The 14,214-nt window shown below is 51.9% G+C and overlaps 4 protein-coding genes across 4 annotated transcripts; 1 reads left to right on the top strand and 3 right to left on the bottom strand.

Annotated features, from left to right (window-relative positions):
- Positions 1-292: 292 nt before the first annotated feature.
- Positions 293-2,022, bottom strand: A1O1_04468 (uncharacterized protein; the record flags this gene model as incomplete). Its single annotated transcript, XM_007725360.1, has 2 exons — positions 293-1,958; positions 2,006-2,022. The coding sequence occupies 2 exons, from the start codon at positions 2,020-2,022 to the stop codon at positions 293-295; spliced, it is 1,683 nt and encodes a 560-aa protein (XP_007723550.1).
- Positions 2,023-2,591: 569 nt separating this feature from the next.
- A1O1_04467 (uncharacterized protein) lies at positions 2,592-10,376 on the top strand (the record flags this gene model as incomplete). The annotated part of the gene is made up of 1 exon (XM_007725359.1): positions 2,592-10,376. The coding sequence occupies one exon, from the start codon at positions 2,592-2,594 to the stop codon at positions 10,374-10,376; it is 7,785 nt and encodes a 2,594-aa protein (XP_007723549.1).
- A 587-nt stretch (positions 10,377-10,963) lies between these two features.
- On the bottom strand, positions 10,964-12,163 carry A1O1_04466 (uncharacterized protein; the record flags this gene model as incomplete). Its single annotated transcript, XM_007725358.1, has 3 exons — positions 10,964-11,187; positions 11,281-11,825; positions 11,877-12,163. 3 exons carry the CDS (start codon positions 12,161-12,163, stop codon positions 10,964-10,966), a joined length of 1,056 nt encoding a protein of 351 aa, XP_007723548.1.
- Positions 12,164-13,432: 1,269 nt separating this feature from the next.
- On the bottom strand, positions 13,433-14,040 carry A1O1_04465 (uncharacterized protein; the record flags this gene model as incomplete). Its single annotated transcript, XM_007725357.1, has 2 exons — positions 13,433-13,773; positions 13,947-14,040. The coding sequence occupies 2 exons, from the start codon at positions 14,038-14,040 to the stop codon at positions 13,433-13,435; spliced, it is 435 nt and encodes a 144-aa protein (XP_007723547.1).
- Positions 14,041-14,214: the final 174 nt, after the last annotated feature.

Below are 14,214 nucleotides of genomic sequence, written 5' to 3'. Positions count from 1 at the left end.
GAGACAAGGAGACGGTGGCACATTCCTGATCCTGTCACATATTTCATTCGGCAAGAACATAGCATGAGGATCTTCGTGTGATGTCCAGACTACCTGTATGGTTCGAATCAAACAGATGAAGATTGAATTGCAGTACCAAGTGGAAAGTTCTCAAAATGATGCGCTCCTCCCTGGGTATCTTATGCATCAACGCCAGATGGACCAAATCTCTCACGGGCTTTTACGGCAGACTTCAGATCTCCCTTGCCAATGTTTCCAAACCACAACTCGGCCATGCCTCTGCTCTGAGGCCTCATTTCATGGCAAAATCAAATTCCTCATAGTCTTCTCTCAAGCCTTGAGCGTCCTCCTCCTCCGCCAACTGCTCGCTTCCATCCTTGCGCAGCAGTGCATCCATCCAGTTCACCCTATTCTCCAGCTGTAACAAGCCTGCCATGACCTCTCGACCGAACCAGATATTGAACTTCTGATCGGTTGGGAGAGGGAAGTACATGGACTTTGTCACTCCGAACTCCTTCTCGCTGTTGCCATTGGTGTGGTCGGCCATCTCGACAGGATCAGACACCCACGTCCAGACTCGAAAGAAGTCGGATTTCTCGGGCAGTTGACTGTCAGGATCACATGGCTGAAATGCAGGATACTCGTTCCGTTCGCCTGCTACTTTGAACGCAGCTTCGACCAGACCTTTCTTCACATGGTCTGCCTGACTTGCCATCAACTGCCAGTGATGGTGACGGATGCCAGTACGGTTGACCTCCCAACAAACTGCGCCGAGTTGACCTTGACTCTTTGAACCGATCATTGTGCTCAAGGCCTTGCGGAACCGGTTCATCTCCTTGAACTCATTGGCCACTTCTTCGTCCGTTCTTTTGCCTTGAGCTGACTCGTCCGCGGCATGGTAATATGGTATGATCATAACATGTCCGGAGAACGACAGCTGAGGGAAGGTCGACGGCAAGGGTAGCGGCCCTCGGGAGGCTGTGACCATACTTTCTTCACCCAGAGAAACCACTAGATGGGTTTTTGCTCCAGCCTTGTTCAGGCACATGAAGCAATCATTGGGGTCTTTGTTGTGGTTCCTGCGCGCACGTTTGGACCGCCGTTCCTCATGCCCACCACTGCCGAAGCGTCGGTATGTGTCTTGGTCGTCCAGAGCCGCTCGCTTCCTCGGTGGCGAGGTCCGGATGAAGGGTGATACCCCAGGAGTCTCCATTGTTGGCGGAGGTCGTGAAGTGTCCAGTGTGAACGCAGTCATCCATTCTTTCGTGGGAGCATTTACGCCCGGGAGGCTTTTGAACCTAGTCACAGCCGTTTCGTCAAGCGAATTGTAGTCCACAACGTGTTTGAAAGGTTCGCGTTCCCAAACTCCTCCAGGACTGCTTGAGAAATGGTACCATGGCTTCAGCGCTTGACACAGATTGGAGATCGATTGTGTGCCCTGGCCACCGTCCAATCCTTCTGGCAGTGGGATTTTTGACCCGTTGGTAATGCCGGCTGGCCATTGATTTGTGACTAGAATGTTGGCAGAGTGTGCGCCATGGAGGCCCCGTGCCTCGCTGTCCAAGTACAGGGCGTCACACTTGCCCAGTTTCTGGGTCAGGGACGCTTCGTTCTGCACAAGTCGACCTCCGAGGTAGACGATTTTCACCCCTTCCGTAGTGGTCATTGTTCCCTTGCGACCGAGGTAGAACAAGTTGGGACAGAGGTCATCATCGCCTTCGAGCTTTTCCTTGACAATATCTGGGAAAGCGGAATCGCCGATCGTGAAATATGTTGGGAGAGGCACGTTGATCTGCCCGTGAAGCAAGGCTTGCAATTCCTCTGAGTTGGCGTCATCATTCTCAGCGGCAAACAAGTCACCGACAACCAAGGCGAGACTGAAGTTTTGCTTGGCTTGCAGTTTTGAGATCTTGCTGAAAGCCTTTTTGAGCTGGCCTTGGATACCTCCGACCACAAGTCTGCCGAATGTTAGATCAGAGTAATGGCAGATTGTCATTTGGCTTACATTTTGGCGATCCCCATCTTGATGAACGTTCTGCCAGCGAAAACCTCAAGCAAAAACCTGAGAAGTGATGAATAGATTCAAGAATGAGCTTGGTTGATGTCCATAGCAAGCGAAAAGAGACAGTTGCGACTTTGTCTTCCACAAGCGAAGGTAGCAGATAGAGGAATAGAAAGAAAAGGAAAAGTTGTACCCATATATATAGTTCGCAGCCCTGCGTTCTCCAGACTGTTAGTGACAATGCGCTCAAAGACAGTGACTGAACATTGTCCAGTGTCCTTTTGCGTGATATTCACCTGGAAGTGAAGAAATCGTGAATGTTGCGGCGTGATATGCTCTTTACTCCACCGTAGACATACGGCAGAGTTCACGACTGCCAGCTGCTGTTCTTATGCGGGGAAAAAGTCGAACTTGACCTGAAATGTCAAAATGTCGCCGCAGCCTCCAAAAAAATAAATCGTAGTCCAACATCTTTTTCGGATTCCATATCGTCCTGTTCCAACACCTGTGGCTGCATTTCCTCACAGGCTGCGTGGGAATTCTTTCAGTCATGGTATGATAGCAATCCACCAAAGGTGAGTTTGCTATCATGTCTCCCATATCCCCCGGAGTCCCTGGCGGACCGCATCGCAAGACGAAGAAGCCTGACGCTTCAACCCATCTACACCGATACGAGTCCTTCACGAAGCGCATCTCGAAATTGAAAATTGACCCTGTTCATACGGTGGAAAAGAGGAAGCCTTCAAACAGCGACACCGATCTGACCCAAAGTTTCTTCCGCACCGCACTGGATGAATGGGCGGAATTGAACTTGTCGCAAACATTCACGAGTTTCCTCAATAAGGCAAGCCCTCTGTCAGAGAACTTGCCCCAGCTGCTTCACCATGCGGATACAATCTTCGATCTGCTTGTACAGCACATTGAAAAGAGAGATGCTCTCGCGTTGGAGCCACTCCTCAGCCTCCTTGCACACTTGGCCCACGATCTCGGTTCGCGGTTCGAACAGTACTTTCCCCGAACGGTGGTACTGGTGGCTCAAGTCGCAGCATCTCACGACAGCGCCGAGGTCATTGAGTGGTGCTTTACTTGCCTAGCATGGATGTTCAAATATCTCTCCAGACTGCTTGTGCAGGATTTGCGCCCGCTTCTCGACATCATGACACCGTACCTATCGGCGAAAAAAGATTACATTGTTCGATTCAGTGCCGAATCCCTGGCATTTCTGTTGAGGAAGACTGCCGTGTTGTATCAGAAGAAGAAAGCTCCTTTGAATCTCGCCATGAAGCATCTGTTGGCGCGGCTGGTCCAAGATGAAACGTCGACGCAGCTCAAGGCATATCAATACGGTGTCATGAGTTTGTGTGTGGAAAGTGCCAGAGGGATAGACTACCAGTTGCATTCGAGTGCTGCGTCGTTATTGCGAGGTCTCTTGGACGCCGCCACACCCTTGACCGGCGAAGAACAAGTGCGGTCAACGGTGGAGGGCGTTTTGATCGCATTGATCCATCAGACAAATGGCACGGGATTCCCACCTGCGTTGGAAGTTGTCCTAGACTATGTTCGCGAACGAGCCATGTCCAGTGATCCAAGCCAGGTCCTTTTCGCGCTCAGACTGATCACCGTGGTTGTTGGCACAAGAAAAGGGACGAGAATTACCAATTGGACGGCGGTGATACAGGCATTTATCAGCCTCACGCAGAGCGCAAGTGGAAGTGCAGAAGGGCAAAGTCAAGCCAAACAAGATATGATTGCCATTTCTGCAGGGATCTTTCAGTTTGCGCCAATGGACCAGTTGCTGCCGTTCTCCCAAAAGTTGTTGGACCTTGCAACGACCCAATTGTCCGCACGAGAGTTCTTCGCCTTCTGTACAATCTGCGCCGACTTGGGGCAGGAGAGATTTACAGACCTGGTGCTGCCACGTCTCCAGCAGTACATTTTGAAGCAATGGCGCGGCGATGAGGTTGGTGTTTACTACTTACTGGAAAGACTACGGCAAGATGGTATCACTGCCAACGGAGTTGGGAGCGGAGCCTCTCTGAACTGCCCCGACTTTGAAGCGTCTGTGATTCGTGAACTCTCTGCAAATGCAGTCGAGGAGACAGCTTTGCCAGTGGAACAATTCGCAGGTCGGATACATTTGCCGGTCAACCTCCGCCATTCTTCCGATCCCAAGGTGGCGGCCGCTCTCCTTGCTGCTTATCGGCCTTTGATTGTCAGCGTTCTGAAAGACACCGGCAATGACTCAGATCTTCGTCGCCGGGTGCTTCTGGGATGGGCATTTGAGACCTATATCGACTTTCTGCCTGCTGGTGACACTGGCATACAGGAGCTCGTTTCCCTGGTGCTCAGTGCGTCTCCTGTCTATTTTCGCCTTCCGTCTTTCCTTCATGCTGGTATCAGTTTGTTGCAGAAGAGTGGTGCCACTGCTGAGGCGCAGGGCAGGAGTCTTGAGAGCGTCCGATACGTGCTCATCCAAAACGTGCTCAGCCCTTCTTTATCATTAAAAGAAGCTTCCATGACGATGCTCACCCTGCTGGCTCCACCGGAGATCAAGGAATGGCTTTCTGAGGCGGCCGATCTGATGCTCGAGATCCTCAAAACGCCTTACACGCCAGCGGAAGTTCGGAAAATCGCTATGTTTCTCAGACGCCTCCCACAACGCCAAAACAGACTTGATGCGGAGTCGTCTTATCAGAATCTAATACCCTTTTTCTGTCTCGGCATGCTCTCCCACTATCACGATCAGACAAGAAAGGAAGTGTGCAACGTTCTGGCTCAGATGGTGGAACCCACGTCAGTCGAAGAATCGATTGTCAACGTTGCTATTCAGTGGCTACAGACGCCTCCTATTTCGCAGGATGCGCCTGAGGTCAAGCCTGATCGGGCAGGACAACGATCGTCAGCTTTTGAATGCACAAGTCTGTCACACATAGACTCCTTGTGTGCCACACTGATGGATGATTTCGTTCGAGCCAACGAGCAACTTCGCAGGTTGGTCGAGCGTGCGCACCAATTGGAGAACACACGAACTCCAGAAAGCGCACGAACACTAGCTCTACACGTCTTATCAGCAATCCCAGCGTCTGCTGAACGCCGCTCCCGTTTGTTGGTGCCGATATTTCTCGCCGCACCAATGAACCGTGGACAGCTACAGAAAAAGCCCAGCTCGGAATCTTCTACCTCTTCACATACGCTAAGCCCGGATGTCGATGATCACGAATGGTCCCTTGCCGACCGAAAGGCGTTCCTGGCACTTTTAGGCAAGTTCGTCAATCCGCGCGTGCTTTTCAGGTCGACAGAAGTCTACGAGAAGCTTGTGGACCTCCTGAGCAATGGCAACACCGAGATCCGAAAACTCGCTCTCCAGGCAGTATTGACTTGGAAGGATCCCGCTCTTGTGCCATACCAGAATACTCTCGTTGAGATAGCCGAAGAGAAAACCTCGACCACAGATCTAGGCGCTTTGCTGAGCGCCGAAGAAGACCAGAGCCCGGTCAAGCCAGATGACCGCCGTGTGGTTTTCCCTGTCCTGCTAAGGCTGATCTTTGGTCTCATCGTTGGTCGCGCAGGCACCCCTGGTTCGCAAGAAGCGAGGAGACGCTCGATCCTGCGCACGCTATTCCGCATGAATGAAGGCGAAGTGGCCACGTTCCTCGATATCGCTCTTGGGAAGTTGAGGGACGTCAAGATTGCCGACTACAATCCCGAATATGTCGGTACAGACCACGAGATGATACCGGAGGATCAACAGTATGGGTTTCTGCGGCTGTTATTGTCGATGCTAGAGACATTGCAGAGCCGCTTTGCTCCCTACGGTCCCCAGGTTGTGGATGCCGTAGTCTTCTGTCTCGTCCGAGCATCTCGGCAGAGCCATGCAGTTGCACAACCGTCCGTCTCATTGTCAAGTCTGGCGCGCAACATCAGACGAACTGCATTCCAATGTCTTGTCTTGCTCTTCGAGCATTGTGAAGGAATACAGTGGCCGTCTTACTTGCCCACGGTCTTCGCTATTGCGATCAGTCCTAGAATGGAAGCGTTTGCTTCAGAGGCAAATCAGGGAATATCGGGTCTGCTACGACTTTTTGCCTCTTGGGTGCATTCCAATGACCTGATCGGCTACCTGAAAGAGTACGATAGCCGAATACCGAATGTCCTGTGGCAATGTCTGACTACACCCTCGACACAAACGGAAGCAAAGGCCTTCATATTGCAAGATATCGTCATCCCTTGGGTGACCATGGCCGACGATAAATCGATTGTGCCAAACAAGGCGGCAGAGCTTTTGAGCACAGAGGCGGATGGCTTATTGAAGGCCCTCATGGTTCTTCTCGAACGCACACCACCCAGAGAAATCCTCACCGCCATCACGACCGTTCTGCCCAAACTGGCACCTTTTGCCACTTCCCCGGAATCCCGGCGTTCTGCAGTCGCTCTTCTGATCAATTTGCTGCGTGATGCCAGTAACAAGGTGCCTCCGAATGTCAAAGGTCAGCTTCTGGCCTCGATCCACAGCTTCGTCGATGCTAGCGTCGATGTTCTGGACGAGAACTCGCGCAAAGAGTTGTACGAATTGACGTCGTCGTTGTTCAACTACTTCAAGGATTCCACTAATCGTGATGTACTTTGTGAGATCCTCGACATCTTGTCCCGGTCAGATGCTTCATTGCAGCAAGCTGCTCAAATCTGCCACGATTTAAACTCCAGCTCGACTCAACGACTCGAAGAATTCGACTATGAGAGGCGACTACAAGCCTTCCATACCATCAATTCTCTTGAAGTCAGCGAGCAGAACAAGGTCATCTGGCGTCCAATTGTCTTCAACCTGCTGTTTTTTGTAAGGACAATGGAGGATTTCTCTATACGGTCGAATGCTCTCAGTTGCCTCAAGCAGTTTATCGTCAAAGCATCCGAAGCCGAGAACTCTGAGCTACATGATCTGATTAGGACAGTGGTTCTTCCAGCCGCTAGGAAAGGCATTAGACATGAATCGGAATTGATACGAGCCGACTTTGTCTCTCTTTATGGTCTTCTCGTACAATACGCTCGCGGAGAACCGGATCTCGAAAACATGAAAGTGCTGCTTGTCGGCAACGACGAGGAAGCGTCCTTCTTCTCCAATGTGCTCCACATCCAACAACATCGGCGTGTCCGAGCGATCCGACGTCTTGTTTCCGAGGTTGAAAAGGGAGCCATCAACGCGCAAAACAATGCGGAGGTATTTATTCCTTTGCTGGAGATGTTTGTCTACGATCCCAGTTCGGATGAGTCAGCGCAGACCACGAAGGGTCAAAGCATAGCGGCGATGGGGACAATGCTGCAGTGGATCAACTGGAAACACTTCAAGACATTGTTCCGCCGCTACAGAAACGACATCAACTCGACGGAGAGCACGCAGAAATCTGCCAGTCGTCTTTTGGCGCACGCAGCTGATGCTCTATTAGCTGCAAGAGTCCAAGAGTCCAATATATCCGAGACAGATTGCGAGAAGTTCATTCCCTATCTGGCCAAGTCCATCCGAGATAAAGAGGTTGTGCAGAACGAGCTGAGGACGCAGTTCATACCGAAACTTGCAGAGATGGTTCATTACAAGGACGAGACGGAGGTCAGCTTCCGGATTCCTGTGGCCGTGACAACGATCAAGCTGATCAAGATGCTGCCGGAGGAGGAAATCCAGCTTCTAGCAGCCCCTATCCTCCTCGACATTTCGCATATCCTGAAGAGTCGTACTCAAGAGACCCGCGATGTTGCACGCAACGCTCTTTGCCAGATTGTCAACCTTCTCGGAGCATCGAGTTTGCAGTTCGTGCTCAAAGAGATGCGTTCTGCGCTCACCAGGGGCTATCAGCTGCACGTGGTGTCATACACCCTTCACTCAATTCTGGTCGCCATCACTCCTCATATTGAGCTTGGAGATCTGGATTACTGCCTGGATGATCTGGTGCTGGTCGTAATGGACGACATCTTCGGCGCCGTGGGCCAAGAAAAGGAAAACCAAGACTATATCAGCAGTATGAAGGAGGTCAAAAGCAGCAAGAGCTATGACTCGATGGAACTACTCGCTCGCTCCACGAGTGTTGGGGCGCTTTCGAAGCTCGTTGCCCCAATCCAGACCATTCTTTCCGGCACCCTCAATTCCAAGCAAGTCAGACAGGTAGATGAGCTCTTACGGCGAATCGGTTTGGGCGTGTCGCAAAACCCATCAGCGAGCAAGCGGGATCTGTTGGTATTCGCCTATCAATTGATTCAGTCATTGTACAAGGAAAAGGAAAGCAACTCCACTACGGTCAAGTCGCTTACGCTTGAGGAAAAGAGTCGGCAGAGGTATCTAATCCAACTGACCTCGAAGAACAAGTCGACCAGCGGACAGACATCGCCATTGTTGTACAAGCTGGCGCGTTTCGCTCTGGATCTGGTGAGGTCTACTCTTCACAAGCACGACGACGTTCTCACGCCTGAGAATGTCCACGGTTTCCTTCCTGTCATTGGTGACGCCATGGTTGAAGGGCAAGAAGACGTCAAGATATCTGCCATGCGGTTGTTGTCCGCGATCATCAAACTGCCCATGGATGAGCTCGACCAGAATGCACCTCTATACGTGCGGGAAGCTGTCAAGATGGTGAAGAATTCGACCGACACGAACGAAGAGGCTGCTCAGGCTGCACTGAAGCTTGTAGCTGCAGTACTTCGCGAACGCAAAAGCGTCAAGGTCAGGGATTCGGACATTGCAGACTTGTTGCATCGCATTACCCCAGATATTGAAGAGCCCGACAGACAAGGTGTCAGCTTCAACTTCATCCGGGCGGTCATGGCTCGAAAGGTTCAGTTGCCAGAGATTTACGAGTTGGTGGACAAGATCGGCATCATGATGGTCACGAACCAAACCAAGAGTGCCCGTGATGTGGCTCGAGGCGTGTATGTCCACTTCTTGCTGGAATATCCCCAGAGTTCGACCAGATGGTCCAAACAGCAGAAATTCCTGATGAAGAACCTCGAGTATGAGTATCCTGAAGGTCGACAGTCTGTCATGGAAGCCATCAACACGCTGGTCGCGAAGGTCAAGGGAGATCCGGCACAGGAATTGATTTCAACCTTCTTTATTCCCATCCTGCTGCGAATGGCGAACGACGAGAACAAAGGCTGTCGAGAACTTGCTGGGGTATTACTAGGACAACTGTTCCGTCTCGCGGACCGAAGCCATCTTCGAGACCTTCTGGAACCTTTGAAGGCGTGGTCTGAACAGGAAGACAACCAGGCATTGCAGAAGATAAGCCTGCAGGCGTACAGCATCCTCTTGGGCACGGGAGCAGCACTAGAGCGTGAAGAGGTCGTACAGATCCGCGATCATCTGGCCAAGATCCTCCAGACGCCGGTCACCGAGGAGGGAGATGAATGGGAACTTCTTTTCCAGGGCTTGCTGCTCTTGTCGCGACTGGTTGAGACTCATCCCGACGTGGTCTTGACTCAGAAACAAGCTCGGCTGTGGCTGTCCGTGTGGAAGTTGTTGAGCCATCCCAATGTCTGGATCCAAAGCACCTGTGCAAGCCTCACCCAGGAATTCTTCCAGCACTGTACCTCTTCCTCAGACCTCGCCAAGCTGCCGTTGGTCTGCGATCATGGTCTTCGCCTAGGCAAAGAAGAGTTCCTCGAGATCTTGAAGGCCAACGTGCGGATCATCAAACGGACCCAAGGCAACGAGGATCTCAGTGGTCTGGCAGTACAAAACCTAGTCTTCATGTGTCAATGCATGGATGTCAACGGGCTGACCATGGAAGTGGCCGACAAAGGCGACACCAACAACGAAGGCGCTTTCGCAGAAGACCCAGATTCCGACGACGAAGCTACAGCCAAAAAGACCAAACAAATCCCCGCCATCCATTATCTTCTGGACCAGATATCGCGCATCTTACGTCTCGAAACCAACCGTCTGACGTCTGCGGCATTGGGTCCGAAGCTCTCCGCGCTGACCTTCCTCTCGACCGTGCTTCCAGTCTTGTCGGACACCAGTCTGGCCGGACACAAGGTACACGACATTCTCCTCCCTCTGCAGCATTTGACGGATCCCAACACGATCCAGCCGCGCTCGGCAGACCCGTCGTTCGCAGCGACTTACCAGACTCTGATCGAGCTCGCTCACGAGGTCATTGAGAAACTGCAGACCAAACTCGGCGACACTGCCTACGTTAGAGTCTTGACGGAAGTGAGTAAGATGATGCGCGAGAGGAGAGAGGCGCGGCGGAGTAAGCGGAGAATCGAGCGCGTGGCGGAGCCGGAGAGGGCGGCGAGAGAGAAGCGTAAGAAAGGTGATAGGAAGAAGGAGCGCAAGAAGGAGATTGGCAGGACATATCAGAAACGAAGGCAGGAGATGGGCATGTAAGAAGTTCCATTTAGGAAGGTTTCATGTCGGGTCCAGGTCGTTGTGCTGTTGTGTTCATCGTTCATGGTTCATGTTTCCCATGCATAGCGTCGGCGTTGATACGATGGTAGTAGTGTTTCTGACTCAAGAATGATGAATGATTACAAAACAGCAGAGGGAAGAACGTACAGCATACCTCCTCGCACAGCGTGCTTGTCTTGTACAGAATATATGCTATATATGCTCCTTTTGAGTATACCTACCCCTGAATCCTTGAGCCTCGCCCCCACGATTCGGTCACAACTAGCAAATGAAGAATGACTGTCGCCGTGGCCACGCTCAGTGTATCATAATACCGCCGGCCCAGTGATCGTGTTGTATCCTAATCATGATCATGATCTCAATTGTGATACCTGTCCCATGTCCTCGCTCCGCTGTTGATGGCTGGCTCCCTATTCGGATCCTGTGCAGTCCCCTGCGTTCTTCACACCACTCTTTTCCCTTGAATGTCCTTGGTGTTTGCCTCCTCGCTCTCCCCCATCTACTTGTCCGCCCATGGTGTGTATCTCATCTACCTACGTGTCTGAGGTGAGAGTATGCATCGTTCGCTATCCATTCACACTCGCCGCCTTCAAATCAGGCACATCCGTCCCCACCGCTGCCGTGGCACCCGCATCGACCGGCAGAATGACCCCCGTCAACCATCTCGCCTGTGGTCCTGCGAGAAACCTCACGGCCGTGCCGACATCCCAGCCATTCCCTTCTGTTTTGAGCAGACTACGGTTCTTTCTCGCTTGACGGGCTGCTTCGGACATTTTCTTTTTCGGCTGTTCTTGTTTCTCTTCTGCTTCTGCTTTCTCCCCTTCTTTCTCTTTTCCTTCCGCTTTCTTTCCGTCTCCGCTTGAACTTGACGTTGACGTTGAACTTCCACCAGCATACATCATAGGAGTATACACCATACCGGGACAAACACAATTGACCCGAACCCCCTGCGGCGCATGATGCGCAGCCATGGCGCGGGTCATGTTGACAATGGCGCCTTTTGACGTCGGATACAACAAATGTGGAGTTCCGCCCTTCAGGCCGGCCACCGAACTCATGTTGACGATGCTGCCGCGATACATCCAGTTTGGATCAATCTCGGTGTATATGGATGTGTCGGGATTAGTGTCGGTTTCGGTTTCGGAGTTGTTGTCGGTGTTGCTGTTGCTGTTGTTAGGACGCTTATATATCATGGCCGGCACAGCGTATTTGGTCATCATGACCATACTAGCCACGTTGACTTGCATTGACGCCGCCCAGGCCGTCATGTCGACGTCGACAGCTGTGCCCGGCGCCCCGGCAATGCCGACGCAGTTGATGAGGATGTCGAGCCGGCCGAAGTGGTGGAGGGTGGTGTCGACGATTCTTTTGCAGTCTGCTTCGATGCTGACGTCTGCGGCGATGGCGATGGCAAGGGGAGTAGTGGTACTCTCTGGTTGGGATGCAGATTCGGATTGAATCTGAGAATGTATCTGAGACCGGTCTGTGTCTGGATCATCCTGGCTTTGGCTTTGGCCTTGCTTTTGTATGTGTGGTGTCGTGCTGGTGGTGGTGGTGGTGGTTTCTCTTTCAGCCTCAATCATCTCAACCGTTCGCTGAGCCAGTTTTAGGTCACGGTCCACGCAAACCACAGCGCATCCGTCCTCTGCGAGCAGAATGGCACAGGCGCGGCCGTTGCCGATTCCATCACCTGCTGCACCGGCGCCGGTTACGATGGCCACTTTGCCGGCCAGAGAGCGTGGCGGTTTGGGGAATTCGTAGTTCATGATAGAGACGGAGAAGTCGAGTCGAGTCGTGTCGTGTCGTGTCGTGTCAACTGGAGTGAAGTGAAGTAGGTATGATCGGGTTCAAAAGAGTGTGCCTCCCATTACTCTTCCTCTGCAAACAAAGCTCAAGACTGTCTCTCTTAAACTACTAAGATTGAACTGACAGTTTCCCACAGCCGAGGTTGCGTTGCACTTGACGTTTAGACGATGGTCTGGTAATATTTTGGCTTCAAGTTCGTACCGCAACGTGTTCTCCCTCGGATACCTGGTACCTCTGAAGACGGCAGTAAAATGTCGTCACACAGTTATATACAGACATAGATGAACAGGATGGCAGAAACCATGGTAACTTAATTGTGGTGTCTCTGTTCACTTACCGTCGGAGAGTCGGCATCACAACACTTACTAATGCCTTGATCCTTCGTCTCCGACGTAGTTGGAGTCCATGATGGATACACAGATGGAGTACAAACTAACGTAGAAGACTCGGATGCTCGGGAAAGGACGAGGACAGTCTCCCACCTCGGCGCTTCTCTGAGTCGAATAGAATAGTAGATAGAATAAGGGCTTTTGTGGGGAGTTGCCTGTAGAGAGTATGTATAGACTTGAGTGTGAGCCTCGGCTCGTTGACTATATTAACCATCCAAGTGCCCTATCCACCCTATACGCCCTATACTGGCTCTGAAGACTAAAGGATAGAGATGTATGCGTTGTTGGCTAGACGAGATGTTGTTTGGGCCGGTTGTCGCTTTGCCTTAGTACCTGAAATGAAATCGTTCAATCCAGGACGACTGTCAACTCGCCTTCATGCCTAGAGGGGACTTTCTGTGAAGCGAGCAGATCGAGCAACCAGCAATCGTGAAAGTTCATTGATCCGTAAGATGATATTCAAGGAGAGAATGATAGATGGATACATGCATAAATATTCAGATCGAGCGTTCGTTCATACACTCAACCCCTGACTGTCCTCGCTCTCTTCGTCAAGCCATGCTGACCGTGATGCTAGAGACCAGTGAAGATATGTCCCGGGTATATATCCACATACTCCAGCCCTGAAAACAACCTCTCTGGTCGATTTGGACACTTTGAAATATGATGGCGCGGATCTGTCTGCCTCTGATGATATAGATATAAGGGCGCGGATCTGGACGTGGTTGAGTATTGCCCAGCTCTTTCAGACTCCTCCTCCATGCCGGGCCATGCCTGTCAACCGCAACCGAGAACATCCATCTCTTGGATCATCTGGTATGTGTGTGCTGGGCACATCCCTTACAGCCCCAACGGGTTCTCTGCATTCTGCTCTTTCCCACCCACAGGTTCTTTCATCCTTTGCGCTTCCGCCTCCTCCTGCTTCGCCGGTCCGCCTTCATGGTTGCCAAAGCCGACGCCGACTTGTTCGCCCCAGCCCTTGCCCATTCTCATGACGCCCCCAATCGTCGGATCCACGAGGCCGCCGATGGGCCCTCCGGCCTTCTGGAGGGCCGGGCCTGTGTACTTGCCGACCGGGGAGAGCATGCCTTCGACCTTGTCGCCGGCTTTGTTGCCGAAGTTTTCGGGTTTTGAGTACCACGAGCCGCTGTCGCCGCCGCCGCCGCCGCCGCCGCCGCTACCTGTAACTCGATCCCCAGGGATTAGCCATCGATCTTCTGCTGAGGACAGTCGCTAATATTCTTCTTCTTCTTATTCTCCTTGGTCTCTGCAATGCTCGCCCGCGGAAGTACTACTCGTCCAGCGACGATTCCCCGCAGCACTCATGTGGTATTACTGTGTAGGGACAACACACCTTGACCGCCCTTTTGTTCGGTTGAGCCCTCGGGAGGGATATTCTCGGCGTTTTCGTTCATCTCGATTCTGTTTTCCTTGTTGTCGTCCGCCATGATTCGACCTGATATGTATATAGAGTCTTTCAATATGATATGGTGGGCCGTCCCGTGAGTTAGCAGAATGATAAACTAGCGATATCACAAAAGGCAAGGAGACATCTTCTTGAGCATAATAAGAGTTTCAGCGTCTCAGCCCCAGAGCAGCCTGCATGCGCCGACATCATAGTC

The sequence above is a fragment of the Capronia coronata genome (assembly GCF_000585585.1).
Source record: "Capronia coronata CBS 617.96 chromosome Unknown acBCG-supercont1.3, whole genome shotgun sequence".
Lineage (NCBI taxonomy): Eukaryota > Fungi > Ascomycota > Eurotiomycetes > Chaetothyriales > Herpotrichiellaceae > Capronia > Capronia coronata.
Note: the sequence above shows the minus strand (reverse complement) of the source record. Positions and strands in the feature narration are given on the sequence as shown.